Source organism: Mesoplodon mirus (genome assembly GCF_964341445.2).
Source record: "Mesoplodon mirus genome assembly, chromosome: 14".
Lineage (NCBI taxonomy): Eukaryota > Metazoa > Chordata > Mammalia > Artiodactyla > Ziphiidae > Mesoplodon > Mesoplodon mirus.
In genome coordinates, this window is record NC_138990.1 from 76,533,613 (window position 1) to 76,559,941 (window position 26,329).

The window sequence follows — 26,329 nt, forward strand, 5'->3', positions numbered from 1 at the left end:
CCCGCATAGGATGCTACTCCATCTAAAGTAATATCCATTGAGCAATTTTTTCTTCGACAAGCCCCTGGAGTGATGAAGGAAATCAGCGGAAGCAAAGTGAGCGGTATGGAACTTAATGGATTGATAGCTACGCGGTGGCAAACTTAAGGGTTGGGTTTTGCAGAGCTGGGAGGGGCCAACACCGACCCCTGCTGGAACTCCGCCGCCACTTTCCTCTCGCGCCTTTGTCCAGCTGTTTAGGCCCATATCGGCTGCCGTGGCGGGGCAACGCTCAGCTGTTGGGGGGCGGGGCCTCCGCCAACTATGGCGGGCGAGCTTGAGGGCTCTAAGCCGCTGAGCGGGCTGCTGAGCGGCCTGGCTCAGGACGCTTTCCATGGGCACCGGGGCATCACGGAGGAGCTGCTGCGGAGTCAGCTCTATCCGGAGGTGCCACCTGAGGAGTTCCGCCCCTTTATGGCGAAGATGAAGGGGATTCTTAAGGTACCGCTACTCCCTGCAGCCTCCGCCGCGGAGCCTAATCTCTTCCCCGCCACCCTCCGACTCGTCCCCCCAGAAGCTGAAAGGCTTCCCTCCTCAGACCTCCGCCCCAGGGGCTCCACATTACGCTCCTTCAGATCCCCTGCACTCGTTCTGTCCCTTTTCTCACTTTCTTAGGGCTCCCCGCAGCAGTGCTGACCGACACCCACCGGAGAAAACTTGGGATTTGTCTCCAGACACTTCTCTCTTGTGTAGGTTACGATTTCGAGTTGCCTCGGCGGATCTGTGCGCTCCATACTTTTTAAAATTAAGAGCGATCAAGCTATCAGCTTTCCTAGGCCGTGGAAGTGTTCAAGAATGTTCAAGTGATCATGTGTATGCCGGCATAAGGGGTGGGTTAGCCGGAGTGAACCCCAGTCAAGCAGTCCACCGTATGGTTAAGAGAGTACGTTCACCAGCTTGAAGTCAAAGCGTAGCTCAGCCTGTCCAATAGAAATGTAATGAGAGCCAAACATGTAATTTTTACAATTTCTAGTAGCCACATTAAAAAAGTAAAAAGAAAAAAGTGAAATTAATTTTAACATTTTGTTTAACCTAGTATATCCAAAGTATTATCTCTTCACGTGTAATCTATACAAAATAATAATGAGATGTTTTATATTATTTTTTTTCACTAAGTCTTTGAAATCTGGTGAGTATTTTACACTTAAAGCACATGTCAGTTTGGACTAGTCACATTCCAAGTGCTCAACAGTCACTTGTGGCTAATGGCTACCATATTGGACAACACTGGTTTAGACTAAGAACTAGTGATAGGACTGAATCTAGTAATTAAGTGTACTCTAGAGATAACTTGTAAAAATTATTTTTGTGGGCCTCCTATGTGTTAGGAACTCTGTTAGACATGTTATATTTTATTTAATTTGTTTCTTGCAAAAGAAACAAGTGAATACCTTGTATTTCTATCAAATATTACCCTTTGAGTGGTCAGAAAAGGTTTCCTAGAGAATTTGACATCTTACCTGAGTTTCTGAAGTGTTTGCTAGGTCTACAGGGGATGAGGATAAGGGACTGCAGGCCAAAAAGTAAGAACAGCACTTGTGTAGGCAGTGTCTTAGGATTTCTAAATATTGGGGGCTACTTCTCTCTAGGTGGCCCGTATTTTGATTCTTTTGTTTTGTTATGAGATAAAAATTGCAGTATACTGCGAGAAAAGATTGTCTAGAAACTCTCTCTCTTATTTTCTTTACAATACATTGCTAAGTAATATCTAGGTCTTGCTCTCACTATTCTCAGTCCTCTGCCCAAGGCTAGAATACTTAAGTTTTCTGAGTGGTCTTTGAGTAGCATGGTTCTTTTGGTATTGGGAGAAGAATAGAAGATTTGCCTGTGCCTGGCAGCACAGACTCTGCACAGCTGCTGGTCTGAGGTACCAAGGGAAATAGCCTTTGATTGTTTGACTTAGGGCTGAAACTATGGGCTCAAGATAACATCTAGTTCCAATCTTCATTTACCTTATAAGCAACACTGAGGGATAAAACATCTCTCTAATTCTTATGGAAACATAAAAAGCAAACATGATTTTTAAACAAAAAGGCTTTGAGCAGAGATGGAATGTCTAGCTGCAATAAAAGAGAATATACACAAATAAACATGATGCAAAGATGCTGTAGCATTTGGAAATAGAGGTCTGAGTGGACTACTGTGGACAGAAAAGAGATATTAGTTCCTTCTGGCAGATGGAGATGCCATATTTGTTGGGTTTTTTCCCCCAAATAATTAATTATTTATTTAAGGCTGCGTTGGGTCTTTGTTGCTGCATGCAGGCTTTCTCTTTGTCTGTGGAGTCTCAACAATCTTGAATTCAACATGCAGGCTAGAATAAAAGCAGTGAGGAAAAATACTAAAGAAAAAAATGTAGCAGTCTAAGCAGAGGGAAAAAAACTGAGGATAAAAATGGAGTAGTACCTCAATTGTCATTTGGTGGCCATACCTTTCAATCATCTATAGAACATCAAGTTCTATAAAGAGAGTGAAAATGAAAAGGGACAACAGGGGTAGGAGGAAAGGGAAGGAGGGATGTGTAACTCCCGGCAGGGAATGGACAGTGCGTACCCATTAATAATCTTATTGCCAGCTGCCTGCATCCATTTATTCATAGCCTGTGTTTCAAGTTCAGGTGCTTCCTGAGCTGTAGCTTTTCCCTCTAATCTTCACGTTCCTTGCCCAGGTGTAGTGGGTGAACTGGAGTGAACTGGAGCTTTTCTACCCTACTTGGCTGGGACATTGACCCAGCCTGTTGATCACAAAAGGACAAACCCTTCATCTGCTTGTAGATACGTGAAGCTGACTGTTCACTTGCTTTAGTTTTATTTTTTGGTATCTCCTGTGAAGCAGTGAAATCAGTGAATTGAGAGTGGTGTGTTTAGTTAGGGAAATGACATCCTATATAAATACTCTGCCTTTTTTAACAAAAAATATTTATTTATTTATTTATTTTGGCTGTGTCAGGTTTTAGTTGGGGCACGCGTGATCTTTAGTTGCGGGATCACAGCATGTGGGATCTTTAGCTGCGGCATGAAGGATCTTTAGTTGTGGTATGTGGTATCTTTTTAGTTGTGGCATGCATGTGGGATCTAATTCCCCAACCAGGGATTGAACCCAGGCCCCCTTCATTGGGAGCTGGGAGTCTTACCCACTGGTCCACCAGGGAAGTCCTACTCTGCCGTTTTTATCTAATTTTTTTTTTGCTCACATTTGTAATTTCAACTTCTCATAGATATGTGTTTGCATACTCTCTACTTCTTGCTCCTGCTGTTAACCTCGTGGGTATGCTCCTTAATTCTAGTTTACTAGAATTCTAGAGAAAGATCTTTAACTATGAAGCTGGATCACAGTTTGTACACTTATGTCCTGTATTCACTACTGCCCTCTGTTGATGATGATATTATATTTCATCACTGAAATCTCATGTTAAACAAAGAAATTTAAAAAAAATATTTATTTATTTATTTAGGCTCCTCCAGGTCTTAGTTGTGGCATGCAGGCTCTTTAGTTGCGACATGCATGCGGGATCTAGTTCCCCGACCAGGGATTGAACCCTGGCCCCTGTATTGAGAGTGCAGAGTCTTACCTACTGGACCACCAGGGGAGTCCCTAAACAAAAATTTTTGATGAAAATTCTATTGAATTTTTTGGGTCTATTGTTGATATAATTTTTTATTCAATTCTGTCAATCAAATGTTAATTTTTCCATTTCTCTTTCCGTCTATAATTTTTTTTCCTTTTTTAAAAAATTTATTTATCTTACTTTTGGCTGCATTGGGTCCTCGTTGCTGGCACGCAGGCTTTCTCTAGTTGCAGTGAGCAGGTGCTACTCGTCGTTGCAGTGCGCGGGCTTCTTTTTGCGGTGGCTTCTCTTGTTGTGGAACACAGGCTCTAGGTGCACAGGCTTCAGTAGTTGTGGCTTGCAGGCTCTAGAGCATAGGCTCAGTAGTTGTGGCACACAGGCTTAGTTGCTTCGCAGCATGTGGGATCTTCCCAGACCAGGGATCGAACCCATGTCCCCTGCATTGGCAGGCGGATTCTTAACCACTGCGTCACCAGGGAAGCCCTCCTTTTTTTTGTTTAATTGAACTATAGTTGATTTACAATATATGTTTCAGGTATACAGCATAGCATTCAATATTTTTATAGATTATACTACATTTAAAGTTAGTACAAAATAATGGCTGTATTTTCCTGTGCTGTACAATCTATCCTTGTTGCTTATTTATTTTATACTATTTTGTCTATAATTAAAAATTTTAAAATGTTTATATCCTATTTTATTAATTAATTAATTAATTAATTATTATTTATTTAGGCTGTGCTGGGTCTTAATTGCAGCACGTGGGATCTTTGTTGTGGTGTGTGGGATCTTTAGTTGCAACATGCAAACTCTTAGTTGCAGCATGCATGTGGGATCTAGTTCCCTGACCAGGGATTGAACCCGGGCCCCCTGCATTGGGAGCGTGGAGTCTTACCCACTGGACCGCCAGGGAAGTCCCTAGATCCTGTTTTAGAAGTCTACAAATACATGCGACAGCTTATGGATTGGCCTTCCTATTCCACTTCTACCTCCTGATCTATTCTCAGCACAGCTACCAGTGAACCTCTTTTTTCCCCCAACTTTATTGAGATTTAATTGACAAATAAACCAGTGATCTTTTTAAAACATACATCATACCTACTAACTCTCCTGCTTTCAACCATTCCATATTCATGGCTTCACCTCAAACTTCAAATAAGATCCAGTCCTTTTACCATAGCCTTCACGTCCTTGTGATCTCCCCCTTACCTATTTCTCTGATCTCATTGTCTTATTCCAGCCACACTCATCTTGTCTTTATTTAAACCTGGTAGATGCTTTCTGAATTTCTTTAGGACCTTTGCAGGTAGTTGTCCATATGCCTGCAGTGCTCTTCCCCCAGATACTCACATGGATTGTTCATTTACTTCATTCATTCTCTACTTAAAAGTGATTTCCTATGAGGTCTTCCCTGATCTATACAAAGAGCCTCACCCTTCCTCTCCACTCTTTTTGCCCTGCTTTGCTTATCTTCATACTTAGCACTAACTGAAATTATGTACTTATTAGCTTATTTGTTGACTCCCCTATTAGAATGTAAGCATTAAGAAGGCAGGACTTTATTATTTTTTTTTCCTTTTTTATCACTAACACCTAAAACTGTTTCTGGCATGTGGTATGCACTTAGTAAAAATCTGTAGAAAATGTGAATGAATGGATAGTGCTTAAATGTGGAGATTGCCATTGAGAAGGTAAGCACAGAGAGAAAACCTACACTACTTCTGTATGGGGAGAGCTGGAAGGTATAATACTCTGGAAGGTATAATCAGGGGTCAGCAAACTATGGCCCCTGGGAGAATCTGGCCTGCAACCCGTTTTTATAAATACATTTTTATTGGAACATGGCCACATGCTTATTCATTTCCATATTGCCTATGATAGCTTTCACCACTATAATAACAGAGTTGAGTGGTTGTGACAAAGATCTTGTGGCCTTCAAAGCCTAAGATATTTACTATCTGAACCTTTACACAAAAAGTTTGCCGACCCCTGTTTCAGAATGTTCTTAAATTCATAATGTTTGGTATTTGCAAACAATATTGTATATAAATTATAAGTTGGTTACTTGACTCAAATCTAAAATAGGAATATTTAGGAAATAGGGATTATTTGCTCTTATGTCCTCTTGAGGAATTTCACTAGTTTGTTCTTTATGCTCATGAGGTTTGTGGTAAATAAAAAGTAAGCTTTAATAATTCTGTAGTACTCAGTGTGTGTTCTTGGTAAAACATGGTTATAATTTGAACTTGGAATTTTTCTTCATATTCAGAGGATGTAAAATTTTTGTTTATTAATATAATTTAAAATAATATAAAATTTAATGTAAACTTGAGAATCAAGTTTTTACTGTCAACATATGAAAACTGGTTTAAATTTATTTGAGAAAATAATATCAGTAACATATATGAAGATTTAAAGTAGTAAAAGACTAAGAAATATTTGTATTTTATTCATTTTATTTATTTATTTATTTTTATTTATTTATTTTATTTATTTATATTTGGCTGCATTGGGTCTTTGTTGCTGTGCGCGGGCTTTCTCTAGGTGTGGCGAGCGGGGGCTACTCTTCGTTGTCGTGCGTGGGCTTCTCATTGCGGTGGCTTCTCTTGTTATGGAGCACGGGCTCTAGGCGCGCGGGCTTCAGTGGTCGTGGCATGCGGTCTCAGTAGTTGTGGCTCGTGGGCTCTAGAATGCAGGCTCAGTAGTTGTGGTGCACGGGCTTAGTTGCTTCGCGGCATGTGGGATATTCCCGGACCAGGGATTGAACCCATGTCCCCTGCATTGGCAGGCGGATTCTTAACCACTGCGCCACCATGGAAGTCCTGAAATATTTGTATTTTAAATACCTGGTTTTGTCTCTTCTCTTGAAGCTATGAAGATTTATAATTTTTTTGAGAATTAGATTGACTGGAAAGGAAAGACCTGTGGTAATACAGTTTTTGTATATCTTATAATGGGGATAGGTCATGTGACGTATGCTGGATTTAATTTAATTTTTAATTTTGCAAACATTCAGCTACCTGTATGCTTTCTCTTAATAATTTGTATTGTAAATATTATTTAACTTTATTAAAGAAAGTATAGAAATTTGAAATGTGTAAAAACACACAATATCATCTGCTGACATGACCATTATTAATATTTTTGTACATTTATTCATCCAACAAATATTTATTCAGCATACATATTTTTTTAATGGAGAGTAGACTTTTTTTAATTGGTATTTTCACCATTGTGTTTAATGTGTTCATTTAAAATTAGAGCTGGTAAGCAAGTCCATGAAAGGAATGTCACCAACTAAGTGGTTTACTTTACTCCTCCAGTGTAGTAAAATTTTCAGTACCTCTTGGTTGTCCTTTTTACAAATCCTCCAGAACCTCACGAAGTGCTTGGCCCGTGGTGGACAGTAGTAAATCCATCTTCATTAAGCAGCAGGTATTAAAAAGTAATTGTAATTCTGTTAGAGGTACTAATTGAAGATATTCTATATTTACTTCACCTGACTCCTAAAACGTAAAATAAAAGACAGTGTACAGATACTTAGGCCTGTGTAACAGTGAAGAAAACTCAGCTTGGAAAGAGTTGATCATTGGCCAACAAGAAATTTCAACAAATTTAGACTTGATGGGATTCAGTGGTCTCTGGGAGATGGAGGGGGCGGTGTGCCCAACCCGGGCACCACCTGGCTTCCCTAAGCATCTTAATTGTATACCATGCACTATGCTTGGGATACAGCAATAAACATCACAGGTGTAGTCCCTGCCCCAGTGGATCAGATAGCTCCTGGAGAATATAGGCATTAAGCTAATGGTTAGGGGTATTTGGAAAAGGCAGTCACAGAGTACTCTGTGTCAACTTAAGTAAATTATAGGCAATTTAGAGTAGCTCCTAGCCCACTTGACAGCGTGAACAAAGAAAGAGAAAAGGGGGGAAAAGTCCTACTTTTAAAAATTTTTTGGCTGCATCGGGTCTTAGTTGCAGCATGTGGGCTCTTTGTTGTGGTGTGCAGGCTCCTTTCTAGTTGTGGCACATGGGGTCCAGAGTGCGTGGGCTCTGTAGTTGCAGCACTCGGGCTTTCTAGTTGTGACATGTGGGCTTAGTTGCCCCGTGGCACGTGGGATCTTAGTTCCCTGACCAGGGATTGAACTGGCGTCCCCTTCATTGCAAGATGGATTCTTAACCATTGGAAAACCAGGGAAGTCCCAGTCTTACTTTTTAGATATAGTGGACTAAAAAGAAAAGATAGAAACAGCACAGAACTAACTTCCCCTAGTTGTGTAGCCCTGGTCCCAAGGTTGAGGTTTCTCATGAATATGGCTGATGAAAGTCATGATAATGCCTTTCCTGGATGAGTATATGGCTGCTCTGGGACCTCATTTTCAGTTTCTTGCCTTGATCTTTGGGACCGTATTGGCTGTCAGAGTGTCTCTTGACCAGACCAAGATGTGTGCTGTAGTAGCTCCATCTTCTCACTGGGGCTCAGCTTACTTACTGTGCCTCTTCTCAGATCCTGAAGCATGTTCTCAAGTAGCTCCTTAAGAAAGGATATATGAGAGGTAATTTTTTTCTTTTTAAGTCATAAAAGATATATTTATTCTAGTCTCACACTTAAGTGCTAGTTTGGCTGAGAAGATATTTCTAGGTTGTGAATAATTGAGTCACAGTTTTGAAGGCATTGTTTCATTGAATGTGACTTGTCTTTTTCTCTCTCTGGAAGCTTTTAGGATTTTCTCTTTATCCTTTATTTCCTCGAATGTCATTGATGTATGATTTTCTTTCATTTCATTCTTTGGGCTACTGTGTGCCCTTTCAGTCTGGAGACTCATGACCTTTTAGTTCTGGGAAAAGTTGTATTTCTACTTTATTTTCTTTTTTCTTTCTATTTTTTAAATTGAAGTATAGTTGTTTTACAATGTTGTGTTAATTTCTGCTGTACAGCAAAGTGACTCAGTTATACATACATATATATGTGTGTGTCTATATATATATATATATACATTCTTTTTTAAATAAATTTATTTTATTTTTGGCTGCTTTGGGTCTTCGTTGCTGCACGCGGGCTTTCTCTAGTTGTGGTGAGCTGGGGCTACTCTTCATTGCGGTGTGCGTGCTTCTCATTGTGGTGGCTTCTCTTGTTGCAGAGCATGGGCTCTAGGCACACAGGCTTCAGTAGTTGGGGCACGTGGGCCCAGTAGTTGTGGTTCATAGGCTCTAGAGCTCAGGCTCGTAGTTGTGGCGCACAGGCTTAGTTGCTCCGCAGCATGTGGGATCTTCCTGGATGAGGGCTCAAACCCGTGTCCCATGCATTGGCAGGCGTATTCTTAACCACTGCGCCACGAGGGAAGCCCTACATTCTCTTTTATATTCTTTTCCATTATGGTTTATCCCAGGACATTGAATATAGTTCCCTGTGCTATACAGTAGGACCTTGTTATCCACCCATTCTATATATAATAGTTTGCATCTACTAACTCCCAGTCCATCCCTCCCCCACCTCCCCTCCCAGTCCATCCCTCCCCCACCTCCCCTCCCCCTTGCCAACCACAAGTCTCTTTTCTATGAGTGTATTTCTGCTTCATAGGTTCATTTGTGTCATATTAGATGCTACATATAAGTGATATCATATGGTATTTGTCTTTCTCTTTCTGACTTACTTCACTTAGTATGATAATCTCTAGTTGCATCCATGTTGATGCAAATGGCATTATTTCGTTCTTTTTTTATGGCTGAGTAGTATTCCGTTGTATCATATCTTCTTCATGTACCATCTTTTCTTTATCTATTCATCTGTCAGTGGACATTTAGGTTGGTTATTTTCTTCTATCTTTTTTCCTCTATTCTCTTTCTAGCATTCTGATTTTTCAAATGTTAGACCTTCTAGACTGAATCCTCAAATTTTCTTTTATTTTCTCTATTTTCCATTTATTTGTTTTTTCTTCTGTCTGGTAGATTTCTCAACTTTGCCTTCTAGCCTTTTCTTTTTTGGCTGCACCACACGTCATACAGGATCTTAGTTCCCCGGCCAGGGATTGAACCCACGCCCCCCGCAGTGGAAGCGTGGAGTCTTAACCACTGGACTGCCAGGGAAGTCCCCTTTCTAGCCTTTTAATTGAATTTTTCATTAGATCATGTTTTTAATTTCCAAGAGTTTTGTTTTGACATGGACAATATCCTATATTTAGCCAATGTAGGAGAGGAAGAAGTTTTTCCTTGACTCTCTTGGAATTCCTGGCCAGGTCTGAAATTTAAACTGACAAAGACAGATTGACAGGAGAGAAGTATACAAGTCTTTTTTAAAATAAATTTATTTAATTTATTTATTATTTTTGGCTGCCTTCATTGCTGCGTGTGGGCTTTCTCTAGTCGCAGTGAGCGGGGGCTACTCTTCATTGCGGTGCATGGGCTTCTCATCGCAGTGGCTTCTCTTGTTGCAGAGCATGGGTTCTAGGTGCGTGGGCTTCCATAGTTATGGCTTGTGGGCTCTAGAGCACAGGCTGAGTAGTTGTGGCGCATGGGCTTAGTTGCTCCATGGTATGTGGGATCTTCCCGGACCAGAGCTCGAACCTGTGTCCCCTGCATTGGCAGGCAGATTCTTAACCACTGCGCCACCAGGGAAGCCCCGAGAAATGTCCAAATTTGTTTAATATAAGTTTTATGTGACAAGGGAGCCTTCATAAGGAAATGAAAACCCAAAGAAACAGACCTGAGTATTTTATATGTTTGATGAAGAGTGGACAGTTCATGGAGAAATAGGATAGGTTAAGGAGTATGAAGTAATTGTAGTAAACTGAGGGAATTTAGCAAGGCCTGTTTGTAGGCTTCTTCTTGGCACTCCTTTGTTTTGTGAGATGAGAATGGACATTCCATTCCTCTGTGTATAGTGAGGGCACCTCTCATGAGGGTTTTATGACCTGTTTTAGGGAGAAGGGTTGGTGAGGAGGTCAGGGTGACTTTCCTCCTCTTCCTTTTCTTAAATTACTTCACCTTAAGATATTCAATATGCCAAGGTGCCATAATTTGGGGTAGAATGTCCAGAACCCCATCACCACCAGCCTCTCCTCTCTTTCTTAAAATACAAGGAGGAGGGGCTTCCCTGGTGGCGCAGTGGTTGAGAGTCTGCCTGCCGATGCAGGGGACACGGGTTCGTGTCCCGGTCTGAGAGGATCCCACATGCTGCGGAGTGGCTGGGCCCGTGAGCCATGGCCGCTAAGCTTGCGCGTCTGGAGCCTGTGCTCCGCAACGGGAGGGGCCACAACAGTGAGAGGCCCGTGTACTGCAAAAAAAAAAAAAAAAAATACAAGGGAGAGCATACAATACATAATTTTCTGCATTTGGCTTTTAAAAAATTTGACTCTATATTTCTGAATATGTATTTTTTTCTTCTGGCTGCGTTAGGTCTTCGCTGCCGCGCACAGGCTTTCTCTAGTGGCAGTGAGCGTGGGCTACTCTTCGTTGTGGTGAGCAGGCATCTCATTGCGGTGGCTCCTCTTATTGTGGAGCACAGCATCAAGGCATGCAGGTTTCAGTAGTTGCAGCACACTGGTTCTGTAGTTGTGGCACACGGGCCCTAGAGCGTGTGGGCTTCAGTAGTTGTGGTGCGTGGGCTCAGTAGTTGCAGTGTGAGGGCTCTAGGCCGTATGGGCTTCAGTAGTTGTGGCGCAGGCTTCAGTAGTTGTGGCTCATAGGCTCTAGAGCGCAGGCTCAGTAGTTGTGGTGCACAGGCTTAGTTGCACCGCGGCATCTGGGATCTTCCCGGACCAGGGCTCGAACCCATGTCCCCTGCATTGGCAGGCGGATTCTTAACCATGTGCCACCAGGGAAGCCCTAATAACCTGGAAACTTTTGTGGAAATTACATATGGTAAAAGTAGAGGCTTAAGAGTGAATTTGGTATCAAGTTTACAAAATGACTCGAGGTCACTGCCCATTAGTGATTTTGTTATTGTTGCCAAAGAGTGGTTTTACCAGCTTCTCTTTTGAAATTTATCTTGTGGCATATATGCAGTGAAAAAGCCAGTTGTGAAAAAGCCATAATGCTTTTAAATATTGAGCTTTCTTGTCTCTGAAGTAGGGTTTTTGGATTTATTATATAATGTTAAAAGATTTTACTGTGTAAGATATTTTAAAATCTGGTATTGGACCTCCCGAGGGAAGATGGCGGAAGAGTAAGACGCGGAGATCACCTTCCTCCCCACAGATACATCAGAAGTTCATGTACACGTGGAACAACTCCTACAGAACACCTACTGAACGCTGACAGAAGACCTCAGACCCCCCCAAAAGGCAAGAAACTCCCCACATACCTGGGTAGGGCAAAAGAAAAAAGAATAAACAGAGACAAAAGGATAGGGACGGGACCTGCACCAGTGGGAGGGAGCCATGAAGGAGGAAAGGTTTCCACACACTAGAAGCCCCTTCGCAGGCGGAGACTGCGGGTGGCAGAGGGGGAAAGCTTTGGAGTAGCGGAGGAGAGCACAGCAACAGGGGTGTGGAGGGCAAAGCGGAGAGATTCCGGCACAGAGGATCGGTGCCCTCAGGCACACACCAGCCCGAGAGGCTTGTCTGCTCGGCCGCCGGGGCGGGCGGAGCTGGGAGCTGAGGCTCGGGTATCGGCTTTCAGTCGGAGCGCAGGGAGAGGACTGGGGCTGGCGGCAGGAAGAGAGCCTGAAGGGGTTAGTGCACCACGGCTAGCCCGGAGGGAATCCGGGGAAAAAGTCTGGAGCTGCCGAAGAGGCAAGAGACTTTTTCTTCCCTTTTGTTTCCTGGTGCGCGAGGAGAGGGCATTAAGAGCGCTGCTTAAAGAAACTCCAGAGACGGGCGCGAGCCGCGGCTAAAGGCGCGGACCCCGGAGACGGGCGTGGGACGCTGGGGCTGCTGCCGCCGCCGCCACAAGGCCTGTGTGCGAGCGCAGGTCACTGTCCACCCCCCCTTCCGGGGAGCCTGTGCAGCCCGCCACTGCCGGGGTCCCGGGACCCAGGGACGGCTTCCCCAGGAAAGCGCACGGAGCGCCTCGGGCTGGTGCAACGTCATGCTAGCCTCTGCCGCCGCAGGCCCGCCCCGCACTGCGTGCCCCTCCCTCCCCTTGGCCTGAGTGAGCCACAGCCCCCGAATCAGCGGCTCCTTTAAACCCGTCCTGTCTGAGCGAAGAACGGACGCCCTCCGGCGACCTACGCGCAGAGGCGTGGCCAGGTCCAAGGCTGAGACCCGGGAGCTGTGAGAGCAGAGAAGAGACAGGGAAATCTCTCTGTGCAGCCTCGGAGGCAGCGGATTAAAGCTCCACGGGTACGCTTGATGTGCCCTGCGTCTGTGGAGTGCATGAATGGACAGCGAATCATCCCAAATTGAGGAGGTGGACTTTGAGGACAAGATTTAAGATTTTTTCCTCTTTTCCTCTTTTTACAACGAATTATCCCAAATTAAGGAGGTGGACTTTGAGAGCAAGATTTTCGATTTTTTTCCCCCTGTTCTCTTTTTGTGAATGTGTATGTGTATGCTTCTCTGTGAGATTTTCTCTGTATAGTTTTGCTTCCACAATATATCCCAGGGTTCTATCTGTCCGGTTTTTTTTTTCCAATAATTACTTTTTTATTTTAATAATGCTACTATATTTTATACTTTATTCTATTTTACTTTATCTTCTCTCTTTCTTTTCTTCCTACCTTCCCTTCCTCCCTCCCTCCCTCCATCCCTCCTTTCTTTCTTTCTCTTTTTCTTTCCTTCCTCCCTCCCTCCCTCCTGTCTTTCTTTCCTTCTTTCTTTTTTCCTTTCTTTCTTTCCTCCCTCCCTCCCTCCCTCCCTTCTTCCTTTCACTCTTTCTTTTTCTTTCCTTCCTCCCTCCCTCCCTTCTTCCTCTCACTCTTTCTTTTTCTTTCCTTCCTCCCTCCCTCCCTTCTTCCTCTCACTTTCTTTTTCTTTCCTTCCTCCCTCCCTCCCTCCTTTCTTTCTTTCTTTCCATTCTTCCTCCCTCCCTCCCTCCCTCCCTCCTTTCTTTCTTTCTTTCTTTCTTTCTTCCTTTCTTTCCTTCTTCCTTTCTTTCTCTCTCTCTTTCTTCTACTAATTCTTTCTTTCTACTTTTTCTCCCTTTTATTCTGAGCCGGGTAGACGAAAGGCTCTTGGTGCTGCAGCCAGGAGTCAGTGCTGTGCCTCTGAAGTGGGAGAGCCAACTTCAGGACACGGGTCCACAAGAGACCTCCCAGCTCCACATAATATCAAGCAGCGAAAATCTCCCAGAGATCTCCATCTCAACACCAGCACCCAGCTTCAGTCAACGACCAGCAAGCTACAGTGCTGGTCACCCTATGCCAAGCAACTAGCAAGACAGGAACACAACCTCACCCATTAGCAGAGAGGCTGCCTAAAAACATAATAAGGCCACAGGCACCCCAAAACACACCACCAGACGTGGACCTGTCCACCAGAAAGAAAAGATTGAGCCTCAACCACCAGAACACAGGCACTAGTCCCCTCCACCAGGAAGCCTACACAACCTACTGAAACAACCTTAGCCACTGGGGACAGACACCAAAAACAATGAGAACTACGAACCTGCAGCCTGCAAAAAGGAGACCCCAAACACAGTAAGATAAGCAAAATGAGAAGACAGAAAAACACACAGCAGGTGAAGGAGCAAGATAAAAACCTACCAGACCTAACAAATGAAGAGGTAATAGGCAGTCTACCTGAAAAAGAATTCAGAATAAGGATAGTAAAGATGATGCAAGATTCTATTTCCAAGATCCAAAATCTTGGAAATAGAATAGACAAAATGCAAGAAACAGTTAACAAGGACCTAGAAGAACTAAAGATGAATCAAGCATCGATTAAAAACACAATAAATGAAATGAAAAATACTCTAGATGGGATCAATAGCAGAATAACTGAGGCAGAAGAACGGATAAGTGAGGTGGAAGATAAAATAGTGGAAATAACTGTTGCAGAGCAAAATAAAGAAAAAAGAATGAAAAGAGCAGAGGACAGTCTCAGAGACCTCTGGGACAACATTAAACGCACCAACATTCGAATTATAGGGATTCCAGAAGAAGAAGAGAAAAAGAAAGGAACTGAGAAAATATTTGAAGAGATTATAGTTGAAAACTTCCCTAATATGGGAAAGGAAATAGTTAATCAAGTCCAGGAGGCACAGAGAGTCCCATACAGAATAAATCCAAGGAGAAATACGCCAAGACACATATTAATCAAACTGTCAAAAATTAAACACAAAGATATCATATTAAAAGCAGCAAGGGAAAAACAACAAATAACACACAAGGGAATCCCCATCAGGTTAACAGCTGATCTCTCAGCAGAAACTCTACAAGCCAGAAGGGAGTGGCAGGGCATAATTAAAGTGATGAAGGAGAAAAACCTGCAACCAAGACTACTCTACCCAGCAAGGATCTCATTCAGATGGAGAAATTAAAACGTTTACAGACAAATAGCTGAGAGAGTTCAGCACCACCAAACCAGCTTTACAACAAATGCTAAAGGAACTTCTCTAGGCAAGAAACACACCAGAAGGAAAATACCTACAGTAACGAACCCAAAACAATTAAGGAAATGGGAATAGGAACATATATATCAATAATTACCTTAAATGTAAATGGACTAAATGCTCCCACCAAAAGACACAGATTGGCTGAATGGATACAAAAACAAGACCCATATATATGCTGTCTACAAGAGACCCACTTCAGACCTAGAGACACATACAGATTGAAAGTAAGGGGATGGAAAAAGATATACCATGCAAATGGAGATCAAAAGAAAGCTGGAGTAGCAATTCTTATATCAGACAAAATAGACTTTAAAGTAAAGACTATTAGAGAGACAAAGAAGGACACTACATAATGATCAAGGGATCGATCCAAGAAGAAGATATAACAATTGTAAATATTTATGCACCCAACAGAGGAGCACCTCAATACATAAGGCAAATACTAACAGCCATAAAAGGGGAAATTGACAGTAACACACTCACAGTAGGGGATTTTAACACCCCACTTTCACCACTGAACAGATCATCCAAAATGAAAATAAATAAGGAAACACAAGCTTTAAATGATACATTAAACAAGATGGACTTAATTGATATTTATAGGACATTCCATCCAAAAAGAACAGAATACACATTTTTCTCAAGTGCTCATGGAACATTCTCCAGGATAGATCATATCTTGGGTCACAAATCAAGCCTTGGTAAATTTAAGAAAATTGAAATTGTATCAAGTATCTTTTCCAACCACAATGCTATGAGACTAGACATCAATTACAGGAAAAGATCTGTAAAAAATACAAACACATGGAGGCTAAACAATACACTACTCAATAATGAAGTGATCACTGAAGAAATCAAAGAGGAAATAAAAAAATACCTAGAAACAAATGACAATGGAGACACGATGACCCAAAACCTATGGGACACAGCAAAAGCAGTTCTAAGGGGGAAGTTTATAGCAATACAATCCCACCTTAAGAAACAGGAAACATCTCGAGTAAACAACCTGACCCTGCACCTAAAGCAATTAGAGAAAGAAGAACAAAAAACCCCCGAAGTTAGCAGAAGGAAAGAAATCATAAAGAACAGATCAGAAATAAATGAAAAAGAAATGAAGGAAACATTAGCAAAGATCACTAAAACTAAAAGCTGGTTCTTTGAGAAGATAAACAAAACTGATAAACCATTAGCCAGACTCATCAAGAAAAAAAGGGAGAAGACTCAAATCAATAGAATTAGAAATGAAAAAGGAGAAGTAACAACTGACACTGCAGAAATACAAAAGATCATGAGAGATTACTACAAGCAACTCTATGCCAATAAAATGGACAACCTGGAAGAAATGGACAAATTCTTAGAAATGCACAACCTGCCAAGACTGAATCAGGAAGAAATAGAAAATATGAATAGACCAATCACAAGCACTGAAATTGAAACTGTGATTAAAAATCTTCCAACAAACAAAAGCCCAGGACCAGATGGCTTCACAGGCGAATTCTATCAAACATTTAGAGAAGAGCTAACACCTATCCTTCTCAAAGTCTTCCAAAATATAGCAGAGGGAGGAACACTCCCAAACATTCTACTAGGCCACTATCACCTTGATACTAAAACCAGGCAAGGATGTCACAAAGAAAGAAAACTACAGGCCAATATCACTGATGAACATAGATGCAAAAATCCTCAACAAAATACTAGCAAACAGAATCCAACAGCACATTAAAAGGATCATACACCATGATCAAGTGGGGTTTATTCCAGGAATGCAAGGATTCTTCAATATATGCAAATCAATCAACGTGATACTCCATATTAACAAATTGAAGGAGAAAAACCATATGATCATCTCAATAGATGCAGAGATATCTTTCGACAAAATTCAACACCCATTTATGATAAAAACCCTGCAGAAAGTAGGCATAGAGGGAAGTTTCCTCAACACAATAAAGGCCATATATGACAAACCCACAGCCAACATCATCCTCAGTGGTAAAAAACGGAAACCATTTCCACTAAGATCAGGAACAAGACAAGGCTGCCCACTCTCACCACTCTTATTCAACATAATTTTGGAAGTTTTAGCCACAGATATCAGAGAAGAAAAGGAAATAAAAGGAATCCAAATTGGAAAAGAAGAAGTAAAGCTGTCACTGTTTGCAGGTGACATGATACTCTACATAGAGAATCCTAAAGATGCTACCAGAAAACTACTAGAGCTAATCAATGAATTTGGTAAAGTAGCCGGATACAAAATTAATGCACAGAAATCTCTGGCATTCCTGTACACTAATGATGAAAAATCTGAAAGTGAAATCAAGGAAACACTCCCATTTACCATTGCAACAAAAAGAATAAAATATCTAGGAATAAACCTACCTAAGGAGACAAAAGACCTGTATGCAGAAAGTTATAAGACACTGATGAAAGAAACTAAAGATGATACAAATAGATGGAGAGATACACCATGCTCCTGGATTGGAAGAATCAATATTGTGAAAATGACTCTACTACCCAAAGCAATCTACAGATTCAGTGCAGTCCCTATCAAACTACCACTGGCATTTTTCACAGAACTAGAACAAAAAATTTCAAAATTTGTTTGGAAAAACAAAAGACCCCGAATAGCCAAAGCAATCTTGAGAATGAAAAACGGAGCTGGAGGAATCAGTCTCCCTGACTTCAGACTATACTACAAAGCTACAGTAATCAAGACAGTGTGGTACTGGCACAAAAACAGAAATATAGATCAGTGGAACAGGATAGAAAGCCCAGAGATAAACCCACGCACATATGGTCACCTTATCTTTGATAAAGGAGGCAGTAATGTACAGTGGAGAAAGGACAGCCTCTTCAATAAGTTGTGCTGGGAAAACTGGACAGGGACATGTAAAAGTATGAGATTAGATCATTCCCTAACACCATACACAAAAATAAGCTCAAAATGGATTAAAGACCTAGATGTAAGGCCAGAAACTATCAAACTCTTAGAGGAAAACATAGGCAGAACCCTCTATGACATAAATCACAGCAAGATCCTTTTGGACCCACCTCCTAGAGAAATGGAAATAAAAACAAAGATAAACAAATGGCACCTAATGAAACTTCAAAGCTTTTGCACAGCAAAGGAAACCATAAATAAGACCAAAAGACAACCCTCAGAATGGGATAAAATATTTGCAAATGAAGCAACTGACAAAGGATTAATCTCCAAAATTGATAAGCAGCTCATGCAGCTCAATAGCAAAAAAACAAACAACCCAATCCAAAAATGGGCAGAAGACTTAAATAGGCATTTCTCCAAAGAAGATATACAGACTGCCAACAAACACATGAAAGAATGCTCAACATCTTTACTCATTAGAGAAATGCAAATCAAAACTACAATGAGATATCATCTCACACCAGTCAGAATGGCCATCATCAAGAAATCTAGAAACAATAAATGCTGGAGAGGGTGTGGAGAAAAGGGAACCCTCTTGCACTGCTGGTGGGAATGTGAATTGGTACAGCCACTATGGAGAACAGTATGGAGGTTCCTTAAAAAACTAAAAATAGAACTACCATATGACCCAGCAATCCCACTACTGGGCATATACCCTGAGAAAACCATAATTCAAAAAGAGACATGTACCAAAATGTTCATTGCATCTCTATTCACAATATCCCAGAGATGGAAACAACCTAAGTGTCCATCATTGGATGAATGGATAAAGAAGATGTGGCACATATATACAATGGAATATTACTCAGCCATAAAAAGAAACGAAACTGAGCTATTTGTAATGAGGTGGATAGACCTAGAGTGTGTCATACAGAGTGAAGTAAGTCAGAAAGAGAAAGACAAATACCCTATGCTAACACATATATATGGAATTTAAGAAAAAAAAAATGTCATGGAGAACCTAGGGGTAAAACAGGAATAAAGACACAGACCTACTTGAGAATGGACTTGAGGATATGGGGAGGGGGAAGGGTAAGCTGTGACAAAGCGAAAGAGAGGCATGGACATATATACAGTACCAAACGTAAGGTAGATAGATAGTGGGAAGCAGTCGCATAGCACAGGGAGATCAGCTCGGTGCTTTGTGACCGCCTGGAGGGGTGGGATAGGGAGGGTGGGAGGGAGGGAGATGCAAGAGGGAAGGGATATGGGAACAGATGTATATGTATGACTGATTCACTTTGTTATAAAGCAGAAACTAATTTTAAAAAATCTGGTATTGGTCTTTCTTTACAAATGGAGAAAAAAGTATGTAAAGCAATATCTTTTTGATACTTGAGTCAGTTTAAGAACGAACTTCACCCGTATACGTTTTGGACAGTAAATATTAAGCAATAAGAAATTAACTTGAGTATAAAAAATGTATGCAAAATATCTGGTCTTAAAATGTTTAGGTCAGGAGACATGAATAGGAGAGACTGAAAACATTTGACTTACTCTGTCATATTTTCAGGATTCATTTGTCTTCTGTCTGAACTATAAGCAGTAATTCTCTTTTTGTACTTTAGATGGCAGTAGAATATTGGCTTGCTAGTAACACTGATAAGATACGTTGGAAGCAACGTAATATTTAAAATGTTCTTTCTCTTGAATTGTTCTAGTTCAGAAAACAAAGTTGGCTACTCAGCAATAAGAATTTCTCATCCAAAAGAAGTCTAAATATTTGGTTTGATATATTGAATTTAGTAATACCATTTTCTGGAAAACTTAAAGCTCTGTAAACAGATTCCTTTTGCTACAGTTCTTTAGGTTTTGTTTAAGTAAATTTAGCTAATTTCATTGATGATTTTTAAAAATTTAATTTTATTTTTATAATATATTTTTAACTGAGATATAGTTGATGTATACAGTATTATATAAGTTACAGGTGTACAGCATAGTGATTCACAATTTTTAAAGGTTATACTCTATTTATAGTTATTATAAAATATTGGCTGTATTCCCTGTGTTATACAATATATCCTGTAACTTATTTATTTTATACATAATAGTTTGTATCTATTAATCCCCAACCCCTATCTTGCCCCTCCCTCACTTTTGGGAATTAAGATAGTAACTCATGAGATGTATTCCTACTTCTCTGAAGGACTGGCAAACAACTATTTGATGTTATGTTTTTTATGTCACTGGACATCACATGATAAAGCAGCAACTGCAGATTACCAGCTAGAATTTGCAGACTATGTGAATAGGCTCAAATGACCTGTAATGAGGTGTTCTGTAAGTTTTTTTCCTTTCTTTGTTTGTTTAGAGTAAAATGCATATTAATTGAAGACCTTTTTTTGGTTCTCCTATCTCAAAGCAACTATTCTAGGTCTGAAAACTTGACTTGGGTTGAAGGAGTTCCTGGGTAGGAATATTTTTAAAGAAAATTTCTATCTTTGGTTTACCTATCAAATACAGTCAGTCCTGCTTATTCATGGCTTCTGCATCAGAGGATACAGAAGGACAACTGTACTATGCCATTTCATATAAGAGACTTGAGCATCTGTGATCTGTGGACACCAAGAGACAACTGTATTTATTGAGTCCGTAATGTGCTATACCCTGCTGTGTACACAAAGGTGAATGTGATAGTCCATGTCTTAAAGAATCCTGTATTATATGGTAAATGCCTTAAGAAAGTCATAAATAATGTGTTCTGCTAGAATGGATCCTAATTTATAATCCTTATAAACTACAGAAATATAAAAAGTCAGGGGGTTTTGGTCATAATAAAACACCTAATTTTTTTGGCTTTAACTTAGAATGTAATTTTTATAAATTTTAACTTCCATTATGGATCATCTTTAATACAAATTTATGTTTCAACTAGTTCCTTTTTTAAAAAAAAAGCCATATGATACTAAATTGTAGAAATTTTGGTATGGGTTGTGTTATATATGCTGTATATATGATTAAATTTAATGTTTTTATATGCCAGTATGGGATTATCTCTGAAAGATACTGTTCTCTGTCATGACATCTGATTTCTTCCACAATTTTCTATAGAATTCTTCCTTCCTTCCTCCCTTCCTCCCTTCCTTCCTTCCTTCCTTCCTCCCTTCCTCCCTCCCTCCCTTCCTTTCTTCCTTCCTTCCTTTCGGCTGACAGGTCTTAGTTGCGGCACATGGGATCTTCGTTGCCACGCGCGGGCTCTTCATTGCAGCATGCGGGATTCTCTCTAATTGTGGCGTGTGGGGTCCAGAGCGCGTGGGCTCTGTAGTTGAGGTACACGAGCTCAGTAGTTGTGGCTCACGGGCTTAGTTTCCCCGTGGCATGTGGGATCTTAGTTCCCTGACCAGGGATCGAACTCTCATCCCCTGCATTGGAAGGCAGATTCTTTACCACTGGACCACCAGGGAAGTCCCTATAGACCTATTTCTATACAAAGAAGCTATCATTTATGAAATCCTTAAATTTCCATTATGTTTTTCCTGAGCATATATTACATATATTACATAGCATATATTATATTTGATTATTAAGAAATAAACATTTACAAATCATTTATCATTTATTTAAAATGTTTGTTTATTCAAACAAACATTTATTGAGTACCTGCTATGTGCCAGGTCCTGTGCCTGGCACTGGAAATATGAATGAACCAAACTGACAATTTTCCTGCTTCTTTAACCTTACACTGAAGGGGGGCTGTGATTTCCTGACAGTAAACAAGAATATGTGCATAAAGGGATGGTGGCAGAAAATGTATTCATTTTTTATGTACTTCCTACCCTTCACCTCTAATAATCTTTTTTGATCCATTAAAGTCAATGACAGACACTTCCCTGGGATAATGAATCTTAAACCATTAGTATCTTTGATTTTCTTTTAAGAAAACCACTAGATTTTACTTAAAATCAACGTGATAGATGTTAACATATTAATCTTATATAAATTTCATGTTTAGAGCGAAATCTCCTAGTATGTTATTTTTTTACCATCCAGATTTGCTTGGTGTATAATAAATTTCTTGGTAGAGAGATATAAAGTGACTTAATTTTTCTATTGAGGATTCCACTCCTATACATATATCATGCATGAGATGTACTCTTCCTTAGGTCTCTTTAATTATCTGTCCCTAGAGTCAGCGGATCTTTGTATCTTTTCTGGCTTTTCAGCTAGTTCCCTAGAAAGAGCACTTAAATTTTATTTTCAGACATTTGTTAATTGAATATAGCATACATAAAGAAAGGTACACAAATCACATGTGTGCAGCTTAATGAATTTTCACAAACTGAACATACCCATATAACCAGCACCCTGATCAAGAAACCAAATACTACTAGCACTCTGGAGCCCTCCTTATGCCCTCTTCCTGTCACTAGGCACCCACGTCCAAGGGAAGCACTTTACCAACTTGTAATACCATAGTTTAGTTTTGCCTGTTTGTAAACTTTTTTTTTTTTTTCGGTACACGGGCCTCTCACTGTTGTGGCCTCTCCCATTGCGGAGCACAGGCTCTGGACGCACAGGCTCAGCGGCCATGGCTCATGGGCCCAGCCACTCCGCGGCATGTGGGATCTTCCCGGACCGGGGCACGAACCCGCGTCCCCTGCATCGGCAGGTGGACTCTCAACCACTGCGCCACCAGGGAAGCCCTGTTTGTAAACTTTATATAAATGGAATCTTATAGTACATACTCTTGTGTCTGGTTTCTTTCACTCAACATGTTTATGAGATTCAGCATTATTGCATATAGTTGTAGAGTCATTCATTCTTATTGCTGTAGAGGAGGGGTCAGTAAACTATGCCCCATAGGCTAAATCTGGTCCCCTGCCTCTTTTTGTACAGCCAGTGAGCTAAGAATAGTTTCTACTTTTTTTAATGGTTTAAGAAAAAGAATTTTTTGTGGCACACGAAAATTATATGAAATTCAAGTTTCAGTGTCCATAATAAAGTGTATGGTTGCTTTTGCTCTACAAGGGCAGCGTTAAGTAATTGCAATAGAGATGGGATGATTGGCAAAGCCTAAAATACTTACTGTCAGCCCTTTATAGGAAAAATTTGCCAACTCCTGAATACACCAGTGTTTGAACATATCACAATATGCTTATCCATTCTACTGTTGTTGGGGATTTGAGAAGTTTCCAGTTTTTGCCTTATTATGGATAGAAGATACTACTTTTCTTTTTATAAATTTAATTATTTATTTTATTTTTATTTTTGGCTGCATTGGGTCTTTGTTGCTGCACACGGGCTTTCTCTAGCTGTGGCGCGTGGGGGCCACTCTCCTTTGTGGTGGGCAGGCTTCTCATTGCAGTGGCTTCTCTTGTTGCGGAGCACAGGCTCTAGGTGCACGGGCCTCAGCAGTTGTGGCTGCTGGCTCTAGAGCCCAGGCTCAGGAGTTGTGGCACACGGGCTTAGTTGCTCTGCGGCATGTGGGATCTTCCCAGACCCGTTCGAACCCGTGTTCGATGCATTGGCAAGCAGATTCTTAACCACTGCGCCACCAGGGAAGTCCCTGAGTTGTATTTCTTTTGAACTCCTATATAACTGAGATGTGTTCTGCTTTGAAGCTGCAGATAATTAAATATGTTTGTGTATTCTTTTCCTCAACTTTTATAACTCTGTTATCTCTCATTGTACATTTTACAGCCTTTCCAATAGTTCTTTAATGGTCTGATGACCTAGTATAGCTAGTGCAGTATTTATCTTTTCTCTTGTTCTATTTTTTTTGAATTTTTGAATTTAATTTAATTAATTTTTTTATATAGCAGGTTCTTATTAGTTATCTATTTTATACATATTAGTGTATATATGTCAATCCCAATCTCCCAATTCATACCACCACCACCACCACCACTCCCACCATTCTCCCCGCCCTTGGTGTCCATATGTTTGTTCTCTACATCTGTTTCTCTATTTCTGCCCTGCAAACTGGTTCATTTGTACCATTTTTCTAGGTTCCACATATATGCATTAATATATGATATTTGTTTTTCTCTTTCTGACTTACTTCACTCTGTGTGACAGTCTCTAGATCCATCCATGTCTCTACAAATGACCCAGTTTCGTTCCTTTTTATGGCTGAGTAATATTCCATTGTATATAGGTACCACATCTTCTTTATCCATTCATCTGTCAATGGGCATTTAGGTTGCTTCCATGACCTGGCTATTGTAAATAGTGCTGCAATGAACATTGGGGTGCATGTATCTTTTTGGAATATGGTTTTCTCTGGATAAATGCCCAGTAGTGGGATTGCTGGGTTATATGGTAATTCTACTTTTACTTTTTTAAGGAACCTCCATACTGTTCTCCATAGTGGCTGTATCAATTTACATTCCCACCAACAGTGCAAGAGGGGTCTCGTTTCTCCACACCCTCTGCAGCATTTGTTGTTTGTAAATTTTCTGATGATGCCCATTCTAACTGGTGTGAGGTGATACCTCATTGTAGTTTTGATTTGCATTTCTCTGATAATTAGTGATGTTGAGCAGCTTTTCATGTGCCTCTTGGCCATCTGTATGTCTTCTTTGGAGAAATGTCTATTTAGGTCTTCTGCCCATTTTTGGATTGGGTTGTTTGTTTTTTTAATATTGAGCTGCATGAGCTGTTTATATATTATGGAGATTAATCCTTTGTCCGTTGATTCATTGCAAATATTTTCTCCCATTCTGAGGGTTGTCTTTTCGTCTTGTTGGTAGCTTCCTTTGCTGTGCAAAAGCTTTTAAGTTTCATTAGGTCCCATTTGTTTATTTTTGTTTGTATTTCCATTACTCTAGGAGGTGGATCAAAAAAGATCTTGCTGTGGTTTATGTGAAAGAGTGTTCTTCCTATGCTTTCCTCTAAGAGTTTTATAGTGTCTGGTCTTACATTTAGGTCTCTAAGCCATTTTGAGTTTATTTTTGTGTATGGTGTTAGGGTGTGTTCTAATTTCATTCTTTTACATGTAGCTGTCCAGTTTTCCCAGCACCACTTATTGAAGAGACTGTCTTTTCTCCATTGTATATCCTTGCCTCCTTTGTCATAGATTAGTTGACCATAGGTGGGTTTATCTCTGGGCTTTCTATCCTCTTCCATTGATCTATATTTCTTTTTTTGTGCCAGTACCATATTGTCTTGATTGCTGTAGCTTTGTAGTATATTATGAGGTCAGGGAGTCTGATTCCTCCAGCTCCACCTTTTTCCCTCAAGACGGCTTTGGCTATTTGGGGTCTTTTGTGTCTCCATTCAAATTTTAAGATTTTTTTGTTCTAATTCTGTAAAAAATGCCACTGGTAATTTGATAAGGATAGCCTTGAATCTGTAGATTGCTTTGGGTAGTATAGTCATTTTCACAATATTGATTCTTCCAATCCAAGAACATGGTATATCTCTCCATCTGTTTGTGTCACCTTTGATTTCTTTCATCAGTGTCTTATAGTTTTCGGAGTACAGGTCTTTTACCTCCTTAGGTAGGTTTATTCCTACGTATTGTATTCTTTTTGTTGCAGTGGTGAATGGGATTGTTTCCTTAATTTCTCTTTCTGATCTTTTGTTGTTAGTGTATGCAAATGCAAGAGATTTCTGTGCATTAATTTTGTATCCTGCAACTTTACCAAATTCAATGATTAGCTCTAGTAGTTTTCTGGTGGCATCTTTAGGATTCTTTATGTGTAGTATCATGTCATCTGCAGTGACAGTTTTACTTCCTCTTTTCCAATTTGTATTCCTTTTATTTCTTTTTCTTCTCTGATTGCCATGGCTAGCACTTCCAAAACTCTGCTGAATAATAGTGGTGAGAGTGGACATCCTTGTCTCGTTCCTGATCTTAGAGGAAATATTTTCAGTTTTTCTCCATTGAGAATGATGTTTGCTGTGGGTTTGTCATATATGGACTTTATTATGTTGAGGTAGGTTCCTTCTATGCCCACTTTCTGGAGAGTTTTTATCATAAATGGGTGTTGAATTTTGTCAAAAGCTGTTTCTGCATCTATTGAGATGATCATATGGTTTTTATTCTTCAGTTTGTTAATATGGTGTTTCACATTGATTGATTTGCATATATTGAAGAATCCTTGCATCCCTGAGATAAATCCCATTTGATCATGGTGTATGATCCTTTTAATGTGTTGCTGGATTCTGTTTGCTAGTATTTTGTTGAGGATTTTTGCATCCATATTCATCAGTGATATTGGTCTGTAATTTTCTTTTTTTGTAGTATCTCTGTCTGGTTTTGGTATCAGGGTGATGGTGGCCTCATAGAATGAGTTTGGGAGTGTTCCTTCCTCTGCAGTTTTTTGGAAGAGTTTGAGAAGGAT

General features: G+C 40.4%; 1 protein-coding gene across 1 annotated transcript in view; it reads left to right on the forward strand.

Moving 5' to 3' along the window:
* Positions 1-287: 287 nt before the first annotated feature.
* Positions 288-26,329, forward strand: part of COMMD1 (copper metabolism domain containing 1) — a 177,988-nt gene continuing 151,946 nt past the window's right edge. Inside the window, exon 1 of the mRNA XM_082643332.1 lies at positions 288-480. Coding sequence (XP_082499458.1) covers positions 304-480 — 177 coding nt within the window. The 5' untranslated portion in view covers positions 288-303. The remainder of the gene's footprint in view (positions 481-26,329) is intronic.